Raw genomic sequence first — 24531 nt, 5'->3', positions numbered from 1 at the left:
CGTAAATTGACCAGAAAGGAGGATGTGGTGAAGATAAATTCAAGGTTAAATTGAGGATACTACTATGTCGACGATGCACGAATTGTTTTAACTAATGTGACTGGCGCCCGATCGGTTTACATAATTTTGCTTTGTAATTCCGGCATTCAGAGATTATCTGTTTTGCATGTTGGACTGTTTGCAGCATGCTGGCCGTTCATTCATTCACGCGCGAGTTCAAAGCGGATAGCATAATATTTGGGATTAGAGCTCTGATAGAAGAGGCCCAGTAAAGTCCAATATTTCACAAACCCGGTCGTATGTTCGCGGAACGATTGTATTCACGAACACATCGTCATGGGTTGAGGTATAGTGTAGAAAAATGCTGTGCACAATGTCCAGCTTACTAATACACAGCTATCCCTATTGATATGTCTGATCAATACGGATTGCGTTGCTTTCGCAATGCAAGTTGGCCTCGATTGTGTAAACAATGCTTGCGACCGAATATATATATAATTGATACCATTACCGACATTAATTGAGGTAATGAACGTCCTATCATTGCGATTACAACCCGGCGATTGATATTTCTTGGTGGTTACAAAGTCGCCAAAATTATATGGTTTACCGCAGTCGCAGAACGATTCGGTTCCAATACCGCATGTTTAACGTGGGCCATCACGTGAAACGTTTTCTTCGTTGGTGGTCACAGACGAAATATACATATTGCAGTTGATTTCTTGGTATCGCATCCGACTTGTGTTACGTAGTTGCAGCTTGTAATGTTTAACGTAGAAGATTGTGCTTACTCACCTTATCGCAGTCTATTATATTCGGAACGGTTTGCGGTGAATTCTATCGTCAACCTCATGCGACTATATTTCCGCACGCTATTTATATACAGTTGAATTCTTCGGTCAGTGGAGGTCGACCTCATTGCGCCGGCAATAAAGGATAAAGTTTCGGCAACTCTCTTTTATAGTTCTGGCAGCACAGGCGTGACCAGAAACAACATAGAGTATACAGACTTTTGGACCAATCAAGGCCCATGCGATGTTCTTATTAAAAATATAGCCATGGGAGCGTTTGCAGAATAGCGGGTGCTGTTCAGCGTTCAGTGTTTACTCCCGGAAACGTCAGAATGTATGAGATATTTTAGGCAGATATTTTCGATACTTTGAGCGAAATTTCGGGATTTTGTATTTGTTTTGTGTAGGTATCGCTAATCTTCCGCTCCTGCGACTTTTCTCAGTTGATAATCGGCTGATGCCTTGGCAATTTAATTGCCTTTCTTTGATTAGCCCATCGTTTACATTTTACAGTTTTACCTAATCTACAGAAATAAGAATATTCAAATTGCGAGGTATGAGCAAGAAGTTAAGCCCAATGACATCCCTTCGTCCATGATCGATAAAGCGACTTTCAATGTTCGATATAATCAGAGTTTTTATATATAAGCCTATAGGCAATGGCGATTGAGGCTGATGCCACAATACTACGGGTCTGAAATTGGAAGTGTAAAAGTGTCATTTCTCTCTCTCGCGCCCACTCGACATATTGGAATATCGAGTGTACTCTTGACAAATATTTAACTAGCATTGACACTGACAGTATTATTAGGGAATAGCTCTACAATCGGGCCGAAGGTAACTTGTAATATACTTATGATATATATAATAATGATCATGCCCCGGTATAATATTTTCAACAATTTCTTTTCTTCTATCATTTACAGGTCTATTCCTAATTGAGTAGGTCGTAAAAGTTCCAGCTCCGGTGTGTTGAGAATGTGAATGCGTTCAGTGCATTTCAAGTCTGACTTTTGCGCTTTGGTCATTGGAAAATGGATGTTTACTGGCGATCTCAACGGGAGCTCCAACATTTATGCATTCTACAAGCTTAGAATTTCTCATCCTGCTACACCAATTGAGATTGCACTGCGAGAAAGATTATATTTCGCCCCGGACCAGTAAGTTCGTGATAATGTTAGGGACAAGCGGTATGACGAATTCTGGAAGGATAAATCAGCGAACTCTCTATCGAAGTATAACGCCATACATATGTCGATGGGCACGATGGGAAAAATCACACACATAGTGGCCATCAAAATTGAATATGAATCATGTCTCGGGATGATTAAATCATTTTTAACTCAACATGAGGTAGGAAAGATTGATAGTATTATTGGGTTAAAGCTAAAGTATAAAACTGGGCTGCATATGGCGTTATACGGTAATTGGCATCGTGACAGTAAAGTTGGCATTAGCATGTCGAAAAAAGATCGCACGCTTCAAGGGTAGGGAGAATCCGCTATGTTACAGTTAATGAATGCAACTTTACCTTGCTCCAGTGATATAAACGGCAATTTGCATCGGAACAGTGAAGTTGCCGTCAACGTACCCTCAAAAGCACCCTTTCTCTCCATTGCCTAAGCGACGCTTAAAATTACTTGTTTATTTGGCTCGCAGGGGCCTACTTGTATCATATTTCAAAAGTGCTTTCGACCTTTTAACTTATCTTCCATCCCGGCCCAGCCACATTAATCAGCCCGCGACACCTAATTTTAAACGAAAAGGCGTTCTGGCGTATCAAACAACGATTTCATGGCCGTCGCGCAGCACTACATCCATTCTTTGCACCCATCAATTTTTCGCGGACGGTTTTACACTTAAGCAAATATCTCAAGTTCGAAGCTGTTATCTCTATCGATAATTCAGTACAATTTTGAGGCTTTATAAATGGTATTACTGGAACATTTGCAACACTAGCAAATGTATGTAAAAATTAGATTACATGAGTGCGATTATGGTTTTACTATCCGAGTTGGGAATTCAAGGATATGGATGTACGGGCCCTGTTGGGTGGCGTACTCTGGGCTCGTCGGAGTCGGCTATATCTTCTTTGTGCGGCATACCTATACGTTCCATAAATAGAATTGGTGTAATTAAGCGTGTCCATTACACGACGACCATGATGTTTTAACTACTTTTACGAGGTACAGATGAATTACATTGTTTTAGATTACATTACAATGTTTTCTTAGGCATTCCGATAGTTCTATTGACTAAATAAAGCGCTGCGATAGAGAATGAAATGGTATCCCGTGTCTATTTTGGAGGCGTTGCGACTCTTCGTATATGAGATGTTCGGGCGTGCTACTTCAGCACGAAATTTTCCTTGTAAATATATCTTGGAAATCTTGAATTATGGCGACCAAACTGTAATTTTTTCGATGGAAGGACGCCGCTTATAGCGTAGTCTGGTCAAATGCAGCGTAGGAATACCGAGATCTAAAATATTTTAGAGACTGCATTTCCAGTGGGAAACAAAATTAGGGGGGCAGCGATGGGTTACAGTTACAAGTGAGAAGGATTATGATATTTTTAGCGATGAATAAATGTTGAAAAACACTCTGCAAAAGTACTGACAACGCCCGAAATTGACTGTTTCCTGTAACAATTTTGACTGAAATCGAAACAAGCTATAGTTTACAACGCCCGACTTGAGATATTGAACTAGCAACAAATAAATTTGAAGAATTCATGATATTGATACATACCAATGTATGAACTGTAAATAAGTGGATTGCCAAGTTTCTCACCTGGGGCGCTAATCAATTCAGCGTGGCTTTCTGGTACATTATTCGGCCCTCACAACTGTACCAGCTGGGGAGAATGAGACAATGCGCGTATCAAATGCGGCCTTATGCGCGCACTGGGTGAGCTGGTTTCAGTTTACCTTTCATACGCCATCTTCGGTTAGCGTGCGTTAACAGAAACCACTTCATCCTATCCATATGACCTCATACGTGCATTCGGGCCATCTACACCAATCGGTATGAATGTGAAAAATGAGTATGGTATCAAGAAGCGCTGCGAGCCTTTTATACCCCGTGACGCGATGGAAATCTTGAAAACACACGTCACTGGTTAACAGTGTATTCACAGTAATTTTCCTTCCGCGCAGAAATAACCGACTTGCCAAAAACGCCATACGAACACAAATTGACCCAAGTTAGCCGGGATACGAGCTTATGCAGGGATTACATCCGTGATCGCCCGTGCGTATCAACTTTTTCGCCGTTCCGCCAAATATGTTACAATGTTATATCTCAATCACAAGCAAAAAGTTGGACAGCTGGACGCTTGTCCATTCAATAGAGAAATGAAACTACATATTTCAAGTTGGCTTTGAAATTAGGAACGGATTTTCGGAACTAGGTCATAATACAGAGTTCATGGTTTATCATGGACTTTGCGTACATCAGAATGCTTCAAGCTTCCTGCCAAACTGTTTAACTGTTTAAACATAGCCTACAACCAGTTATTCGTGAAAGCTATGAAGACTTTTTAAATTTCGAGAGTTCAATTTAGCCACATTTGGCAGTCTAGAGTCCAGCAATAGCGAGATTGAGATTCTTTCAAAAGACACCGAATAATCTGCGAAGTTTTGAGGATATTTTAACATGACTTCTCCTTGCGAAAATTCTGATAGTAGAACCACACAGAACACATGTAATATCAATAAAGCAGCTGCAAATTTATCATTAAATTGTAGTTGCCAATATTTTCTTTCAAGTTGCATATATTTGCAGTAATTAGATTTTGATTTTTGAGGGTTCACCGGTTCGCCAAATCTGTTTTGAAATGTTACCGTTCCTCCAAGCATACAAAGCTGACAACCACTGTATTACATCACTATGTGAGAGAGAGATTAACGAAAATAACTCGGCACAGTATTTTACGTCATATAATACCGTGTTCCGGGTCGTCCCGCATGATTGCCGTTGGTAACCCCACGTGGTCTTGAGAAGATATTCCCGCCTTGTAAGTTGTGTCTGGCGTTTCTGGTCTTGTCCATTATAAAGCATTCGAGAAATACAATCCCAACGAATCAACAACGGGGTGTCTTGTTACGTAATATTCAAACAGTCCGTTACGGGAATTATGTTGCGCGGATATCCTGCTTCTATTTTTCCACTCGTTTACTAAATTTAACTACGTTAGCTGGATAAAAGCGTCTCTGCATTCCCCGGATACTTCCTAGAAATGAGAACATCGCACTCCCTCCTAGGTATCTCGGTATCTGAGTAATTGTATCGTGTAGTTGTGTTTATTGTGGAATTTCGTTATTTCCACGCGCCGGTGACAAAAATTTGTGCGTTCACTTCCCAATGACTACTCTCTTACCGTCCAAACGTCTGTTGAGCATGTTGAAGATATCTGATCTGTTGATTTATCAAATATTATTCTATATAGATAGAAGGATGAACCGTGCGAAGCTTGCAAGTTAATGGGAACTCGATATGATGTTTTTATTATTTTCTAATGGCCACTTTCCCATAGCGTCCTCAAGCCGTGCTTTTCGACCCTGTGTTTGGATCCCTTTTTGGCAAAGCTGCATTCCATGTCACGTTAAAATAAAGTTGAAGGAGAATTACGCTGTTCACTCGCTGCAATTGAACCACGAGTGAAAGATTTGTTTGCAAGCAAGCAAATTCAACAAACTTACTAAAATCTTGTCTGTTTTGAATACATAAACGTGTCACATCATTCATTCACATCATTCATCACATCAGACTTTCAATACTGAAGTAAAATCCGGAAAATGGAAAATTTACCACGAAATTTTGGTTGGTTGACTTTAAAAAAGTCGTCATTGCTTACGTTCAAACCACGAATTTCCTGTTTAGCGTCATTTGTGCCCATTTTCACTCGAATCTATCTATCATCTTAACTCTAAAAGCAGTGAAGGAGGAATTTATATTGAAATTTTCTTCGCGCTACGCGCGATATAATGCTATACTTTATGGTAGCGCCCTTTGCAATCTGAGCCCCACAGTACAGACGCGGACAGGAGAGAAAAATGATACACCCCATAGAGAAATTCCAACTTGGAATCGCGTGCTTCTCACGAAAGAAATTTGTTTCTGGTACGTTGAGGCGATTCCAATATATTTCCACTATAGCTTATCTATACCGACAATCCTGATGGTAGGTCAAGAAATAACAGCATGCAACGAAGTGACTAATAACAATTGAATTGCATCATAATGTGCCACTTGCACTAAATCTCCGAAGACACTACCTCCATCACTTCACCCGTGAATCTGATCACATGGGATGATAAAGGATAAATATTTGATTGTAACATGTGAATATACTAACAATAATGACGAAATTCACTTGTGAATCTGAAAATATTTTCGCGCTTCGCGCGACCATAACTGTTCCCAGTAATTATATAAAACATGGCCACTCGAGATTTCGGTGCGTGTAGTGAGCCGATATGAGAAGGTAGATCAGTCCAGAGTTCACCGGAAATGGGTATTTGGCGTCCGGTTAGTTCGTTACGGCGTATGCTCTGGAATGCGGACGTAGGCTATAATCGAAATGCGTACGTGAATAGCAAAAAAGTTGCCCATCCCTGGTATAGACAAATTCAAGTAATTAATTGTGCTGAATTACACAGCCATTCATACGAATTGCTGCGTCATAATAATCGATTGGTTTGTTGCAATGTACATTATTCCCCTTCAAATTCTAACTTTGACCATTGGTCGATAAAAAGAAATAAGACTCTCAAAACAGCAAGTCATAAGTCTCAAGGGTACCCTTGAAACATAAGCATGCCGGGTGTAACGCTCTTCGCTATAAGAGCGCGACAAAATTCAATATAAGGACGGCACATTTGACGGTGGTGTTCAGCACGAGTTGCTGTGTTTCAAAATATCTCCCGCCATCTCCACCATCGAGATGTGTTTCGCATTACCGCATTATCAAGCTGCGTGCGGCAATCTATTTCCAGCTTTGCATAATTCCTCATGACGGAATTCAATGCTTTGAAAGGGAAATGTATATAGCTTACGCTTATGACCGAGCTGTGGCTCATTGGTTAAGATACGCACCGCACACTGTAAATCAGGGGTCACCGTCACGCTGCCCGCGAGGTCAAATTTTGCCGTCCGCGACCTGGTATGAGATTTCGGAAGAACGCTTAGTAATGCATTTTGAAATGCTAAAAATGATTTGAGTTCAAAATTAGCTTTTGTCGTGTGCCCAGCATCAGTATTCCTCACTAGCTGATACGGCTTTGGCGATGGTAATAGCATTCTATGAAGGAAGAATCAGCTGATACGAATGGGCTGTACAATGGACGGGACATATTGCCTTAAAGTGGAAGACACCACCTGAAACCGTCAAGACCGAGACGCTTAGAAAACAACTTCAGGCTTCCCCAAAAGATCAAGCTTTACGAGGAGAGTTTTCCAGCAAGTATGGTTTCTAGCTATCCCAAATATCGATTCCTTAGTCGCTCAAATGCGTTGTCAGGCATCGTACGTAGCTCGCAGTTCAAGCTAGAATGAAAGTGATGATCGTGATATTTTTGTTGTATTTGTTTTTTCTTTAATATAATATTACTTCTTTTTAGTAACTATGTCCGTCAACCATGTTAGAGATCACAGCGTTCTACTAATAACGTAAAGTTTAGAAGTCGTGGCTGTTAAACTGAGTTGCTTATTTTATCTCGATATTGAAATCATGCGGCCCAAGGCCTCTAAGAAATTTGAAAAGTGGCCCTCGACCCGTTTTGAGTTGTTGTTGTTGTTGTTGTTGTTGTTGTTATAAATTGATGGTTGTAAAACGTGCTTATTTGCAAGATTTACGCATAGCGTCAAAAGTAAATCGAGTCATTGGCACTTTCAAGGGGCTAATATTGTTTTCACACCAATTCCGATAGGTGAGCCAAATACACCGATCCTTATGGAGGTATACCAAGGCATGTATAGGGTATACGCATAGTGTGTTCTAATTACGCGTATCACCGTTTTGCACCCACGAAAACAGGCTTACTCCACGCCTGGGATATATCTCCACGAGGATTGGTGTATTTGGCTGGTTTTCATCCATCGGAATGGGTGTGAAAGTAAAATTCTGTCTAAAATGTGCCGTTTACCGGATTAGCACTCTACGCTACGGCGGAAGTCAGCAAAATTCACGATTTCCGTTTACGGTGCATAATGTGCGTCTTATGACGTAACCGCCCGCTTCGTAACCATTGCTAATTCCATTTGCAAGTGCACGGCAATTTGCGTTTTCACTTCACGCTGCAGATGTCGGGGTAATTGGTCTTCCTCTGGCAAATAAGAAGGCGCTTGTGAACGATGATCGTTTTTCGTTGCCGCGTCCTTTGAAATGCAATATACGTTAGTTTACACAACTAATATAAATGACTATTTACAAAATAAGCGTTTGAGCAATATGTAACAGCAACAAGCAATATCTCAATTACAACACGGCATTGTACCTGTTAGAAGAGCGCGGGCTTAAAATACTCATCGTGATAAATGACTCGCTGCTCTTATGACACTTGAGCCTGTTCTATTCATTGCATCGTAACATATCAACTGAACGGTTACTTACGTCAAAGAGTAGAAGTCTGCTACGTTGCGCCGAGATCATTTTTAGATATGATCCGGTTACAAATGACTGTGAATGTATAACCTCTGTCTTACCGGGCACATACATCATAAAAACTGAACGTATATATCTTTTATACTGGTATTGCGCAACCACACGGCGTATAGGCAGGGTCTCCACATCCCGCGGAACCGGAACATGGGGCTTCGTCGCGCCGATTGCCCAATGCCCATTCATGCCCTGTAGCATTATTAAATGTCAATAAATAACATTTAACTACATAATTATCGTGCAGTTTCAGTAACAAGAATAAGAGTCATGCTTTACTAGTAATGAGATGGTTTCTCACGTCCTTTTTCCACGACGGCATTCAATATTTAGTAATCACGTATCCATCTGTAGATATGCCATTTTGCAAGCATCAAAACTTGGTCAGTCATCCATTCAATTTCCAGAGACTTTATGAGTATACTCATTTTGAATGAAAAGTCAAATTTCCCCATCTTCTAGTTCTACTACAGAGACGGAGAGTCTTCTTGCCTCACCCCCAATTTACACATTTTGATGATGACCTTTAAGTAGATTATGACGTGACTTCATTCTTGGCAGTTTTGACTTCTTCCTATTTCTTTTATTTTCGCATGGTCTTACTGGAAGCCGGTACCGATCATTATTACACAATTCGTTACTCAGAATTTGAATATGCGATCAGCCGACCACTTATGCACCGTGTTAGCTTCGTGTGTAGCTAGGAAGATGAAAACTGTTGAGGCCGAGAAATCGTTTGCGATAAAGTTGGCCAATGGATATATCGTGACGCAACCAGCAAAATATGAAGTGATATGTTTCAAACAATCGTTGTTCCCTCATGATGTAGGATCGTCACAATCGTTATATTGTCTTCGAAGTTCGAATATGTGTTTAAACAACTTAAGTTCGTGAATCGTGACTAATCGCGGTTTTCCGTGTAATCGTAATCGACTTCGAGATTTTGTTGTAATCGTGGTCGTACTCACACGATTGAGAAGTAATGGTACTCGCTGTCGATTGCATTGATGCAGATATCACCCCATGTCCGGTGAATAGCATGTGGGGGAGATTTTGCTTCTCATGACGAATGTGTACGGACTAGACACGAAGGTTAGGTCAAACATCGAACTCTTCGCTTAAGGTCCCTGAATATGTCACTATCTGAAAAGTGAATGAGTGATTTCTTGATAGTTTGATGTCAGCGAAGTGGCATATTTATCTGTTTTGAAGCGGGACACGAGATTATTCAAAATTGAAGGCCGATAGAGAAAAATAGCATCAGATTCGAAGCCAGCACCCTTTTAATCACCCCTAGAGAATGGCGCTTATTTTGTTATTGAAACTTGAACGAATTTTGTAGATGACTTTTATTTCTTGACATTTCATGACGCTACAGAGTCTCAAAATATAGAAAAAAATGAACAGCGGATTGCCGACAACTGGGCGAGAGTGTGATAATTTTAATATTACTTTTTTTCGAAATGCAAGTATACAACAGGTTGTACAATGTGCATTGTACATCCTCGGAGAATAATTTTCAGACCCGATTTAGATCAGAGGACACCTGGGCTAGAACGTCTTAATTCCAATGGTATTTTTCGAAATGCATGTACGCAGCATGCTGTACGTACATCCTCGGAAACTAATTTTCGGCCCATATCTAGATCAGTATGTAACCTGCTCTTAACCGGATTAGATTCGGCTCATGAAATATTGAAATTCGCACTATGCTCCATTCGCACGTAACGCCCAAGTACAGGGTAAAGATTGAAAAGAACCCTTTCCTTAAGCGGGTCACCTTTATACGAACACAGCGTCACAGTCGATAATCATCCGAGCAAATGAAAGAATACCCAAACGGAACACGTGATAAGCGTATTGATCCCGGAAATTCAAAAAATGCAAGGTGCCACCAACCAGTTTCGCGAAATTCGCCGAGACTTTTACGAAGCAAGCCCATTATCCGACGCAGGTGTTTCAAATTAGCTTATAAGTTTCGCGGGTATAGGCCGAGAGTCCGAGGTATGTACTTTTCCGCATCGTTGAGCTATAGCGCATATCCATCTGAGATACAGCATTCCTTTACGTAACAGGGGGTGTATATTTACGCTCTCACGTTACGCGCCTAATACGGCAATGTTTGTGTTGGAATTTTCCAGGTATATCTAATGATTTGAATAGGCTTGCAACACAAACATAAGGTTTGAGATCGTCGTCGGTGGTCCAATATGGAAAAGGTCAGAGGATTCGCTTTGACAGCGGTTTTAATATCGGTCATTGTAGCCGTAGCGTCAGCCGAAAAGCGCCCCGTGCCGACCTGGCCGACTCCCAGTCTACCCGAAATCCGGGACATCACCGAATTCAAATCAAGACGGGTGCAATTTCATGGTAAAGTACCCAGAAATGTGAGTACCGCTTGCGACATTGACTGTCAACGGAGGCGCACCACGGTACCCACAACAACGGAAGACGTGGAAGAAGAGTTGTCATTTGAAACGTTGGAAATGGGCGAAATGGCGGTGACAGTAACTAATGTCCAAGTCGGCGATGTACCCGCTGATATATTCACATCCAACTTCACACAACCGCAGTTGGACTTGGAAGGCGACGACGCCGCCCTCAGCCGACGAAAACGCAACATCTTCGGACCCGACTCACGATTTTCTCTGTACAGCCGAAAGTACCGGACTATGTATCCGTTTTCGACCGCCGTGAAGATATCAACCGGCTGCTCGGGCATATTACTGTCTCCGAAGCACGTCTTGACATCAGCGCACTGCATTCACGACGGAAAAAGATACGTGAAGGTATGCAAGGTTCTGTGCTTTTACGATGCTTGATTCGGAGAGGAGGTATGTGCGTTAGTCTTGGAGTTTTTGGATCAGCCACGAAGGCGTTTTGAATGCGTAGTCTTGTAACCTGATTAAAATGTTTTGCTCACAACGCCTGCATACGACAAGGGTGTAAAATGTTCCGGAACGAACGGAATTCGGTTTAAATACACTTTAAAAAGGAATTACTTTAAATCGCGTTGTCAATGAATGTACGATTGTACGTACCGTTGAATTTTTAGATAATCTCTAATATTTCTAGGCCCACTGTTGTTTGAAGATTCGATTGAAATTCCGAGTGTGACCCCACGTTGTTCAAGTGAAGAAATAAATCACCCGGTATAGACAAAGTAATTCAGCTAGCGAATAGAGTCCATGGGCAATTAGGTATATATACTAGTAAACAACCACGTTGGGAGTTAGTTACTGCAATATGCGTGGAATGCACTGACAACCACTTGTTGTAACCACACAATCCCAGGGGGTCGAATACTCCATTTCAAAAATCACAAAATCATCGTGCGTTTCCTTGCATTTTTCATTACCATTCCCCTGAAATTGCGATAACATGTAGTCAACGTTTCGTGACGTCACTAAGGTGTCACTGCAGCCAAGCCATGAACCCGAACAGGCGATGCCGACTGGAGCAAAAAGTCGCCATTATGCATACTAGTGACGTGACATGCGACATTATCTCGATATCTCCATAATAAAACGTCCAAGGGTCAGGCCATTCGCAGCCAAGTCAGTCTTCCACCATATGATATCAATTCAAGACCTTATCAGACCTAATAGCGACGAATTCGGTCTCAAAGCTGAGAAGGTATTCGATGCATATTCAGCGGGTTTTATTTTCCAACGGCCTCCGCCCCCACATCTTAGTGATACTTGTGAAACACAAGTTTCCATCAGTAGATACACAATGTGTGGTCCATACGTGCAGCAGATGTAACCGACTCGCGATCTTTTACAGTAAGATCTTTGTAGATAAATTAACCTCATAGGGTTAGACCGAGATAGCAAGTGTTTCATAAATAACAAGCAACACGTCTGGATCATGATGATGCATGAATAGTCGCCATGCAAACTAGAATGCATTGACAGACAGATTCTATTTACACTCTTACGCTGATATCAGCGAGTACAGACGGTTAAAGGTTAATAGCGCATACCGGTGGTGATAATTCCCGTCAAGGTGGACCTTCTTTGACGAATGCAGGGCTGTATACTTGGAAACATGGGATGGTGCTGTATCGAAATATGTTTTTGCCGGTGGATTTAACCGCAAATCATGACGAACGAGCCTAGAGCCGGTATTTACAAGAGCTGGCTCGCACCACGCCGGTGATATTGCGTGCCAGCCAGTAGACGTTTGACCTACAGTGCGATTTTATCCGCATCAATCATTTAGATATCCCTAATTCACCCCCATTTCCCATGCAAACTTGTACGGCGCATCCGATCACCCCGGGGAAACTCTCTCTAATAGGCCTGACGACGATGTGTTTATTCTCGAAAGTTTCGAATAACTTGGCACCATAGTCCTTCTGCAATATATCTCAGGTTTGCAGCCTCTGAATATGTAATTGCAAACTTTCATATCTTACCTATGTCAATTTTGGATCTATCCTTCATGTCATATATAAATAATTGATGCTTTGACGTACCTTCTCGGATCAAGATTGGATCCAATTTCTACTTTTTTTCCGAACCGGCAAACGGTAATACGCTTACATATTTAGGACAACGCAAGTCACGTGTCCTGTTGTTTGTTATGCATGTCCGCTAGAGATTTGAATGTTCTGTATTTTCTAACTGATACCACGACCCTTGTATGACCAGCTGTTGTTCCGTACTTTAACAAGCAATTTCGCGCGTAGCGTATGCAATGCATGTGTGGTGTCCACGAGTACTCTGCAGGCCGTAATAGAAGCAATTTCAACTAGAGGTCGACCGATTATCGAAATGTCCGATTATCGAGGCCGATATTTAGAGCTTTACCGATTAGCGATATCGGCCTATGAAGGCCGATATTGCGGCCGATATGTTACATTTAAAAAAAATTCAAATATATTGGAAATTCAATGCTCCGTTTTCTCAATCTCAAGAAATCGACGATGCAAAGGGTAATATGTGACAGATTTACCCTTGCAGGACGAGTTTTACTGGGTGAGCATGCACAGGAACTATGCTTCCTGCATTACAATCTGCCTTTTCTGAACATATCTGCAATTCTGTATCATGTCTTGCTTTTTGGGTTATCCCAATTTTTAACGAATGTGCACAATTAAGCAATAATTATTTTCAATTTCAGTTTTCTCGTTTGTTGTTCAGCTTTCTGTGGCATGAACAAGTGCCATCTTGTCTAATATATAATATTTTTGGTGAAATTGTTCTCTGCTCCTTCCATATTAATATCGGCCTATGATATCGGTTATCGGCCTTGTGAGTGTGCCGATAAATCGGTATCGGTATCGGCCTGTAAAAATCAATATCGGTCGACCTCTAATTTCAACCCGTCGAAGCCAGTTACTCTTCGCCATAATAAAGTTACTAGAAGTACTACGCGATTCGACAGGAAATACTTAACAGATCATGTTTTATGATATCATTACGTGAGTCGTGATGTAGCTTTAATGCAGCAATGTCAGCGGGGCATGTAACATGAACGAGATACATGACTTATCAAAGATAACGTAACTTCTTGCAAACTTTGCCGACAGCGTCGCGGCAAAGGTTATGAGCTGTGACTCAGCCGTCTCGATATGAATGAAACTATATCCGAAGTCACGAAGTTGGTAGATGTTCCGCTGTTAGTTCTAATAATGAGTGGAAGATATACCAGGTTCTTATTGACGAATTGCGTTATCTATAGGAAGGCTTTCAAGGGGTAAGCTTTTGTCAATAACGCGTGACTAATGTCTTTTCTTGTCGGAAAATTAAAAAATTCCAGGAAAACTGGATTTTATTATCTGACGGTAATTCATGCCTTTTTAAAACACGCCGAGGTACAGCAGCTACAGTCAATTGACTACATTAATGGGAATTCACACTCTTTCACCGTGGGTAATAATCCGGGGAATAATCTTATACCCCATAGACTAATACTGAGAGAAATGAGTCTATGAGTACACCTTTAATGCATTGCTAATATAAACATTGCATGGTCGCGCCTTATGATGCATTGTAAACCCAATACAAACCCTTACAACGCCAGGTTTTGTATGGAATTACCACGATTAATATTCCAGGCACTACTCGCATTAGTTAGATACTGTGGAAGGCGCATATACCATTTGTTAATACATGTGTGTGCGCCGTTGCTTGTCGTTGCTTAACACTGCAAGAAGGACCGTAACTGCCGCACCCCAAACCCCCCAATTATGGGGGGGGGGAAGGGCGAGCGAGCTCGAAGAGGGTCCGTAATTATTTCGTGAATTAGCATAAATTATAGAGTATTTTTTGAAAATTTATGCAACTTTTCACAATTTTTCCGCGCTAGGCGCGACTTCTAGGTAACAAATATCTTGATTATTTGGTACTCTCCCCCCCAAAAAAAAACACGCACGATTTATAGAAATGGACATATGGGCGTTGGCCAATACCGCGACTAGGGCCGGGCAAAATCGAGTACCTGAGTGATTCGATTCTGAATCACGTAAAATGCTTCGAGTCGAGTCGAGTAATCGAGTATCACTCATTATGACGTCATAGCAGAATATTATTTGTCAAAGTTCCAATATGTACCTTTTAAGCGACTACAAAGAATATAATGCCTGTTATCCATCATATTAAGGATACTTTGGTATTTTTTCGACCGTACCGATTTCATTGCACTTGGTGACAATATTGTGGGATGATCATGACTTCGGAAATGTGCTATTTCCAGTAACGTTCGTAGCTTTGCACTTCATGTTTCGTATGCTACGATACGGCCGATCAAGGTTTCAAGGCTTCTACAGTGAAATTAGTATAAACTCGTTGATCGTTGATAAACTCCTCGTTGATAAATCAACTTTCAGTGGCGAGGAGCGTATAATTTCAGTACTCGAAAAAATCGTATTTTACTACTCGACTCGAATCATTAAAATTAATACTCGATTCAGATTCGAGTACTCGAATCATTGTGCCCAGCCCTAACCGCGACACGACGCACCAAGACATATAACGATTTAGGACATATTACATGCGAATCCAAGTTTGCCAGAACGATCGGCAGCGCGAAAACCATGGCCGGAAGGACTGTCCTTACGCTGACCGAAAACTTCGTTATATATACAAAATACTTATAGCTTTAATTGTCCATAGGCGCCTAAATGACTGGCACCGAATGTTCCTGTCTTGGCAATCTGAACCCCAGAAGACGACTTCCATCCCGCAGGAAAAAATTATACGCCAGTGAAGAAATACCAATTTGAAATCGTGTGCGTCTTTTAGTTTAGTAGGTTTGGCCGATTCTATATTTTTTGATATAGCAGACAGGAGGTCACGAAATATAACATCATGTAACGAAGTCATACCAACGGGTCCGCCCGCCCGAAGATGTTTAATTATTATTTACGGGTCCTACAGTTTCCAAGACACCTCACTCAGCTCTTCCGGTAAATCTGATAACGTGAGCAGAGAGGACAAGAAATTGATAGCAATATATATGCAATGCCCGATCTTATTGACCGATTTTATCATGAATTATCGGAACTTTTCGCGCTGGCCCACTAAACAGTACATGCAAAAGCGAGAAACATGATGAGGGGGGTCTGTTTATCACCCTACGGGAGCCCAAGACCAAAGTATTTTGGGGGCCTGAAGAAGTGCTGTTTCGTCCCTGCCAACGGGTATACGCCCGAAGGGATAGAGGGGATAGAAATTGAAAGCAATATACATGCAATTCCCGATGATACTGTCCGATTCAATCATTAATTCTTGGAATATTTTCGCGCATCGCGCGTCTAGACGAGAATAACTGGATCACTAAACGGACGCCCAATATTAATCACAAGTAGCGGCAAGGAGTGGATATACCAAGGGGGGTCTTGGGGGCTTCGCCCCCCAGAAGTCCGATTTATCACTCTTTGGGGGCCCAAGACCAACGTTTTTTTGGGGGGCCTGACAAACTGCTGTTACGGCCCTGACTGCAAGAGACGGCAATAGAATTTGTTCCACTGCAATATATCGTATGAGTGTCGATAGTACATCGTGCGTTTACCCGAACTCTTTTGTTCGCTCGGCCTCACACGCCAACGTATCGATTTCACGTACAGCGATTTAGATAAAGCATGTACGGATTAATTTTCCCTCAATGATGCTATCGTAGTCTATACTAAATCGGGCATGCATTATGACTGAAATCGTGCTACGGTATATAGATCGAGACCCCTACGACCGACATAGTTGCTACTCGATCGATCGTAAAGTGTTTGTTTGCTAGTTTCAATTGTCTCGTATGTGTTTGACATATCGTGGGCTCATGGGGACAGCTATATCAGAGACAGACAGATGTATTATGTACGGATGACAGATTTCGGTATCCGAATACCACGGGCTCCATAAGACTGGAAATCCGATTCTATCCGGATACGAAAACATACTACACGCGTACTGATATACCCTACACAGAATGTTCCACTATCAATACAGTATATTGAAATTTACAATTAAATAGGTTGCAAATGTGCGATGCATCGCAGGAACACGATGAGGTCATGTTTTTTCCAAGAGAATGACACAACATGACTCACAATTTCACAGTTCATTCAAATATTATTCTAGGCCGGGTCTGTACTCAGTCTGTACTACCCGCCATGTTCACTTGTTCCGGCATATAATTGGGTGTAGCACCGAGGTACAAAAGTATAGAGTAGACGTAACTGCAACAAGGTCATGACATCACCACGGGCACAAATTGCAAACAAAACACTGACCATGCAAAATCATTCTTGTGTGTTAATATTAGCCTAATTCCCGACTTCATATATCTATATCCCGCCTTCTCAGCAATAATTAAGGATAAATATCGCTTGTCAGAGATTGCAATAGTCTGAACTACTAGCCGATGGAACTGCCTGAAACGAAGAAAACCGTTATGGTGTTGTGATAGCTACACGCGCTTTGAATTCGCGATGAAAGGTTTTGACCACCCAAACTTCACAGCTTCATATGCGTATTATGAATGTTTATACAACATGTGTAGGTTCACGTTAAGCGCCGATGCGCGGTAATGATTTGTGTCTAATCCCTGACTAGAGTTTTCATTCTGAGATTAGGCGTATCGGAACAGGCCTCCATGTTCGCGGCACCGATTCGTTTATTATACTATAGTTTAAGCATGGACTATTTTGTAACGATGTATATTCCAAGTTATAGGTTCCGCTCGGCCGTTGAAAATAGTGTAGGGCCTATGGAACATTCTCAGAGAGCGCCATGTCACAGTCAGTGTTTACAACTTTGAAATCATTTTTATTCTCAAGTATAAATGACATTGTTTTTGAGTTGAAGTGGCCTGCGGCCCTACAACGTTCGCATTTGAGCTCCCCAGGTATGTCAGGTCAGCTGAGCGGTACTAGAGTACTCGACTCGATGTTACTCAATTTAGAATCGCAACACTTAGGTACTCGAATTTTCCCAACCCTAAACATGGCCGTATAACACCTGACTTGTGTACGTTTCGACTGTCACCGTTACTTGGCGTGTCGTGGGTAGATATTGCGCATGCGCATCCATCCGAGTGGGTCTACCAAAACAAACCATGCTCCTGTATATTTTGAGCGCTATCGGGTATACGCCTTCCGCTTGGGAATAGCAAACACAGGGCTTTCACGCATTCTGAAAGCACCCTTGCACTTAAATAATAGATAAGACCGGGAATCCAATTTCCACCCGGTACTACTTAGGCCCGTGTCGGATTACACTGAGATAATGCCACATTGTCGGATGGCCTCATCAAAGCCTTTCCGCGTGACCGTGACATTGTCAGTGTGCAGCCAAAGATGAGTGGATTCAGTGTTTTCAAATCATAATCCTGTTCCGCATTTGAGATTCCAATCGCAGTCCCTATCCGGTTTGGACTGAATCTTTTTTCAATGGTCTCGCGAAATTCTGTGTTCCAATCCTATTCCAGCCTGGCAAATCGAACTCAGGTGCTAATCTGGTCACATGAATTCCGTCTTTTTCATGTCCAAATCCATGCTTATCGCAAGAAGTAATATTCACAAGTCTGAATGCTGTTTCAGATTAGAGATTCCAATTCAAGCCCGAATCCAAAATTAATCTCGTATCATGTCTTCATCCAAGTCCAAATTAGGGAAAGACTAAAATCTGTACAGACTTATGAAAATTGAAACTGATTAGAAATTTCTTGTCCGAATTCAGGTTTTTAGACCACTCCCACTTCTAAGTGAACAGTTTACTGTACAGTATCGATTTTAAAAATTAGAAAAAAATTTTGGTATGAGATTTCATCATATTTATGAGTGGAACTATCGTAAGAACCGCGTGAAATAGCCCATTCATCATGGCACTTGAATATTAATAATAATATTTATTCACAGTAAAACTGGTAAATAGCTTACACGCATATCCGGGAAGCAACATGGCCCCAAAGGAAAATGGCGAGATTGGAGATTTTTAAAATTTCAGTAATACAGTCAAATTGTTTTATGCAATACATGAGGAGGTCAGATTAAAGAATTGCAGTAGATGAAGAATTGGCAAAGGTTACAGAGCATAGGCCGAGACGATTGAAAATGAAGAGTCGAAATTACAGAAATTATGCTGTGATTCACGCGCACAAGTGTGATCTTAGTCCAGTGCTGCATTCAAGGCTTTCCGAAGAATATGCACAGTGCCCAACAACGGGATCTTTCAGATCATGTCGAATCGAACGTTTCCCGGGATCTGTTGGGTATGTCTGATGAGTTTTATGCTTACGACCCTTGTAGCGCCAATGCCAAACGGTACAATGTTTATTTTGCATCGCCACATTTTTTCACATTCCATTTTGTGGTCTGCGTATTCCGATTGTTGTTCTGATTCCTTTTGCAGTATGTTTTGATCAGCTGCTGGGACGGCCAGTTCAATGTATAAGCAGTATTATGACACAACAACGACAGTGGTGCTTATCGCCTGTTCAGACCTTATACGCCGCGACAGGGAATTTCTTCAAGTTCAGTGTCTTTGCTCTGGGTATCGAGGACGAGTTTTTCTTGATCGCGCGCTCCCACTATTCTTCTCTCGCTTTCTTGCGTTCCCTTTCTGGTCTCTGCCGCTGACTTCGGAGCTCGGCTCATTCTTTCCAATTGTAGTGTTGTCTGTGGGGCCGGGCACAATGATTCAAGAACTTGAATTTGAATGGAGTGATAATTCTAATGATTTGAATCCAGTGTGATTTTCCTACACGCCGAAATGATATGCTCGTGCAACTAACGGTTGATTCAGCAATGAGAATTATAGTTTGGGTTTGATTTTCCATTGCGGCAGGCTGTAAGGTCGTATCCCATCGTACGAAAATGTAGCAGCCTATGCAATTATACGCACGAAGTGGAAATCGCAAATCTTTAAAGTCGTGATCAAACCACCTCATTGCCACAAAGTGCAATGAAACAGATATGGGCGGAATATACCGAATAATTTTTGCGATGAAGAACTGGCATAATATTCTTTGCGATCGAATAAAAGGCACATATTTTAGGGTTACCATACGTCCTCCTTTAGGGGGATTTGTCCTCATTTTTCGGGTTTTTGAAAATGTCCACCGACGACGCCTAAATGTCCTCCTTTTTGAGATTTTGTATGGTAACCATAACATATTTGAACTTCCCACGTCATCCATACTGATGTGATACTGATATGATAGGATAGGACGCTGTTTATTTTTGTCCTCGATGGTTTTGCGGCATATTCACCGATTCATGATATACATACACACTACACACGATCTGAGCATATACTTACCAATGTCTTGCACCACCCGTCCATGCTACCCCGGTAATGGTGAGCGCCAAGCGGGGAAGTCATCGATACCAGTGTTACTAACCATAATCAGTACGACGAGTTTTTTGACATGTCGAAATAAGTCTAAATTTTGTCAAATTTGAAGCGTTAGGTCAGAAAATTGTCGAAATTGTTTAGAAAGTCAACAAAATGTTGATCCTTCCATTTCGTTTGTATCGTAGATTTCGCACTGTCGTCGAACTTATCATTTTATATTTTACAGCTTGTAGCCTATACTTTATAGGCCTATACCATTGTAGACGGCCCATTGTATACTCATTGTGAATCATAAACGGTCAAATGAAACAAAGGTTGGCATGGTGGTATGGTCAACGTACCTCAATATCCAAACTGAAGCAAGATTGCTTGGGCATTGCATGGTTCTTATATCAAGAAGCGCATGATGAAAAATTGTGATGTTGTAGACAACATTGTCAGAATGAAGCAACACGGTGTGTCACCAGCAGTGTACGCAAAAATTCAGCGTTGTCAGCCAACAACTGCTGCGGTTGAACGTTCTTTCTCCATTCTTGGCAAGCTACTCTGTTAGGACAGACACTTTCTGCCCGAAAATGTAGGAAAGTATCTTTCGTTGTACTACACCAAATTTTAATTATTTCTGCCGCAATACGTGGTGTAACTACTGGAATTCCTCATAGGGCCCGATTTCGTTAAAATAAGAAAAATTCATGTAAAAATTTGTCAGTTTTTAAGGAAAAATGTTTTTCAGGCCAAACTACTTTGTAAGGACAGACAGTTCCAACCAGAAATGACGATAAGTAGTACAATTTTAACATTATGTGTGTAACCATCTAGTTTGCATACGCGAGGTCAAAATTGGTCGTAATTAAGTTTTTTTAGGTAAAAAAAGTCAACGTTTGATTGATAGGTCAGGATCTTCCGTTTTTTAGGTAAAAAAATCGCCCTACTTATCAGGTCTTCGGTCTTACCCGGCCGGGGATCGAACGACCTACCGATCGATCGGGAAATCGGACGCTCCACCGTTACGCTATCATGTCGGCTCGAAGCCTAATACTCGATTCAGAATATAACCACCGACACCGAGACATTCGATTTTGCCCAGACCTCGGAGCCAGACATTTTGCGTTAGTAGCGAAGACGCACAGTGAAATTTCAATTGCAGCCACTTCCGATGAACTGACATAAGTGTTCGATCTCACGACAAATATTTACCTGAGTACTTTCATCTTTTACCTTCAATCAGGGCCGTAACTGCCGCACCCCAAACCCCCCAATCGAGGGGGGAAGAGCTCGAAGGGGGCCCAAAATTATTTCGTGAATTAGCATAAATTGTATAAATTTATGTAACTTTTACCAAAATTATTCGCGCTACGCGCGATTTCAAGTTTCCAAGTATCTTGATTTTGGGGTAATCTTCCCTCAAGGAAAATTACGCAAGATTTATAGAAATGGGTATATCGGCGCTGGCCATTACCGGGCCTTGATGCACCAAGACATATAAAGTTTTCGGCCATGTAACATGCGACTCCAAGAAGTGTGCTAGAACGATCGACGAGAAAACCTTGACCGGAAAGGACTACTGTTATGCTGACCGAAAACTTCGCTATATATACAAAATACATATAGGTTTAATTACGCGCCTAAATGACTGGCGCCGAATGTTCCTGTCTTGGCTATATGAACCTCACAAGACAGGGAAAATTTATATGCCAGTGAAGAAATACCAATTTGAAATCGTGTGCGTCTTTTAGTTTAGTAGCCTACGTTTGGGCAATTCTATATTTTTGATATAGCAGACAGGAGATCACGAAATAACATCATGTTACGGAGTCATACCAACGGGCCCTACATTTTTCATAACACCTCACTCAGCTTTACTGGTAAATCTGATTACATGAGCAGAGAGGACAAGAAATTGATAGCAATATGTATATGAAATTCCCGATTTTATTGACCGATTTTATCATGAATTATCGAAAGTTTTCGCGCTTGACGCTGGCTCATGCACTAAACAGTACGACTAATTACGTTGCAAAAGCGAACAACGTGAATGGGGGTAGGTTTATCACCCTATTTGAGCCCAAGACCCAAGTTTTTTGGGGGGCGTGACGAAGTGCTGTTTCGTTCCTGCCAACGGGTATACGCCCGAAGATGTTTAATTGTTATTGAGGGGTCCTACCTTTTCAAACACACCTCAATCAGCTCTACCTGTAAATCTGATAACGTGAACAGAGAGAGGATAAAAGTCGATAGAAATATGTACGCAATTCCAGATCATATTGACGGATTCAATCATGAATTATATAAATTTTTCGACCAGCGTTTATTTTTTTTTTTTTTTTTTTTTTTTTTGGGGGGGGGGGGGGCTGACGAAGTGCTGTTACGGCCCTGCCTTTAATCGAAGTAGATTTATAATGTTAGGGAATAACTACCTAAATAGTAGTATATAGTCGGTCGAGGGAAGTAAGGAGTCCTTTCAGCACCTTCACTTTATCGAGTAGCAACACTGATTCTCCTGAATTAACGCCCGACTCCAATTACAGGGGGTGCGGAAGCTCAAGGTAGGCAAGCAAATGAGCACCGTCCAAAAGCGTGGCCGCGGGCGGAAGGCTCGAAAGGGCGGGAAAGGCGGGAAAAAACGCAGACGTAACAGGCGCAAAAACCGAAAGTCTCGTAATCGAGTCTCTGAAACGCACGATAGAACAAAGCGTGACTTGTCGATGCTTCACGAGCCGTTGGAGCCGTACTTCAAATGGCGGCGGGCAAAGAGAACTTTCCTTCCCAAACGCTGGCTGCGCGGGTCTGAAGAACCAGAGCTGCCTATCGAGTATGATTACGCAGTAATCGAACTGCGCAAACCCCTAGGCTCCGACTTTATGAGCGTCGGAATATGTCCCAGCTACCGGGACATGCCTTCAGGTCACAAGATCCACTTCACTGGCTTCGACTCAGACCGCAAAGACGAAATGTTGTACCGGTTCTGCCAGATTCAAGACGAATCCGACGATTTGATGTACCATTACTGCGACGCAGAAGAAGGCACGTCCGGGTCCGGGATTTACATCCGTCTGTATGATCGCGAAAACAGGCTCTGGTCCAGACGCGTGGTTGGTGTCTTCTCGGGTCATCAATGGGTGAATTTTCCGAACGGTTCCCAAAAGGAATTCAACACCGGCGTGCGGATAACGCCGCTAAAGTACGCGCAGATTTGCTTTTGGACCAAAGGTAGCTATGAAGAATGCCGGGGCGCGTGAATCCGATCCATTATACTTGAGTTTGGTGTAGTGTGTCATCGTTCATAAGATAACGTCAACTCGGCTCAGCATGCAGGCGACGCTTGATTCCGGCCATTGTGACGTTGCCTATTTACTTTGCAGCGCTATTGTTGAGATTGTCTAGTTTTACTGCAAGGGCGATTTGTTTCTCTATTGGCGGAGTCGATTTGTGTGTTCACTTTTTGCATGCGTTGAAAGACTATTTCCCTTACAACCATTGAAAAATTTACCATAAAACAAGACATTTTAACTGCGCAGCAGTCCCGGTAAATCGACAAACGATTATACGTACATAGCCAGCATGTAGATTATATTGCTTGATACAGACTGCTACTGCTAAATTATTAATCGCACAGTAACACGTATCAGTATAAAGACTGCGTCACAACGCTTTAATAATTTATAGTCGACATTGACGTTGTATATTTTATCGTCGCAATTGTAGCGGAATTTTTTGGCCGGCTATCGTTCGAACATCCATAATTTATTACCATCAGCACGAATCCAAAGTAAAGTTCCCAATCCTTGGAAGTTCGGAGATAGGCCTAACTAAGTCAGCCCTTGGACTGCGCCAGTATTGTACTGACGCCCCGACGGGTTTGCCACATGGAATGCTAATATATATGTATATTACAAATATGTGTCCGACTGTCCGTGTGTTTTACCAGGACTGTCGCCAAAATGACTGATACCAAGCACTTTTTGGTAGCGAAGTAATTTCACTAAGAGCAGTGAATCATGTAGCCGGATAGAGTTGATAGCGACGAACACATCTAAGTCATTTCACTGTTCTGTGACGTCACAGTAACCAGATCAACATATAATGGCGACAGCTACTTCCGACTACGCCCCAGCCGTGTCCAAAATTGCACTCCGCAATATCACTTATACGACTTTTCGATCTTAGCATAATATACGTGCCAGCGTTGTCGGCAACTTTTCAATTGATATTTAACTTTGTATACTTGTTGATACAGTTCACGATGTTCTTATATCTGTTTCATGTACCATTGTACAGTTTAA

At 41.8% G+C, this 24531-nt stretch overlaps 2 protein-coding genes across 3 annotated transcripts in view; one reads left to right on the top strand and one right to left on the bottom strand.

Moving 5' to 3' along the window:
* Window positions 1-24531, bottom strand: part of LOC145451556 (KH domain-containing RNA-binding protein QKI-like) — a 256270-nt gene that overhangs the window by 60012 nt on the left and 171727 nt on the right. The gene's annotated exons all lie outside the window — the stretch shown is intronic.
* Window positions 1454-24289, top strand: LOC145451559 (serine protease 23-like). Its single transcript, XM_080329772.1, has 2 exons — window positions 1454-11239; window positions 22777-24289. Exons 1-2 carry the CDS (start codon window positions 10661-10663, stop codon window positions 23485-23487), a joined length of 1290 nt encoding a protein of 429 aa, XP_080185898.1. The 5' UTR covers window positions 1454-10660; the 3' UTR covers window positions 23488-24289.

Source organism: Botryllus schlosseri, chromosome 12 (genome assembly GCF_051294905.1).
Source record: "Botryllus schlosseri isolate E-star chromosome 12, Bs_hap1, whole genome shotgun sequence".
Taxonomy (NCBI): domain Eukaryota; kingdom Metazoa; phylum Chordata; class Ascidiacea; order Stolidobranchia; family Styelidae; genus Botryllus; species Botryllus schlosseri.
The sequence above is the reverse complement of the archived record's forward strand: the minus strand, read 5'-3'. Positions and strand labels throughout refer to the sequence as shown.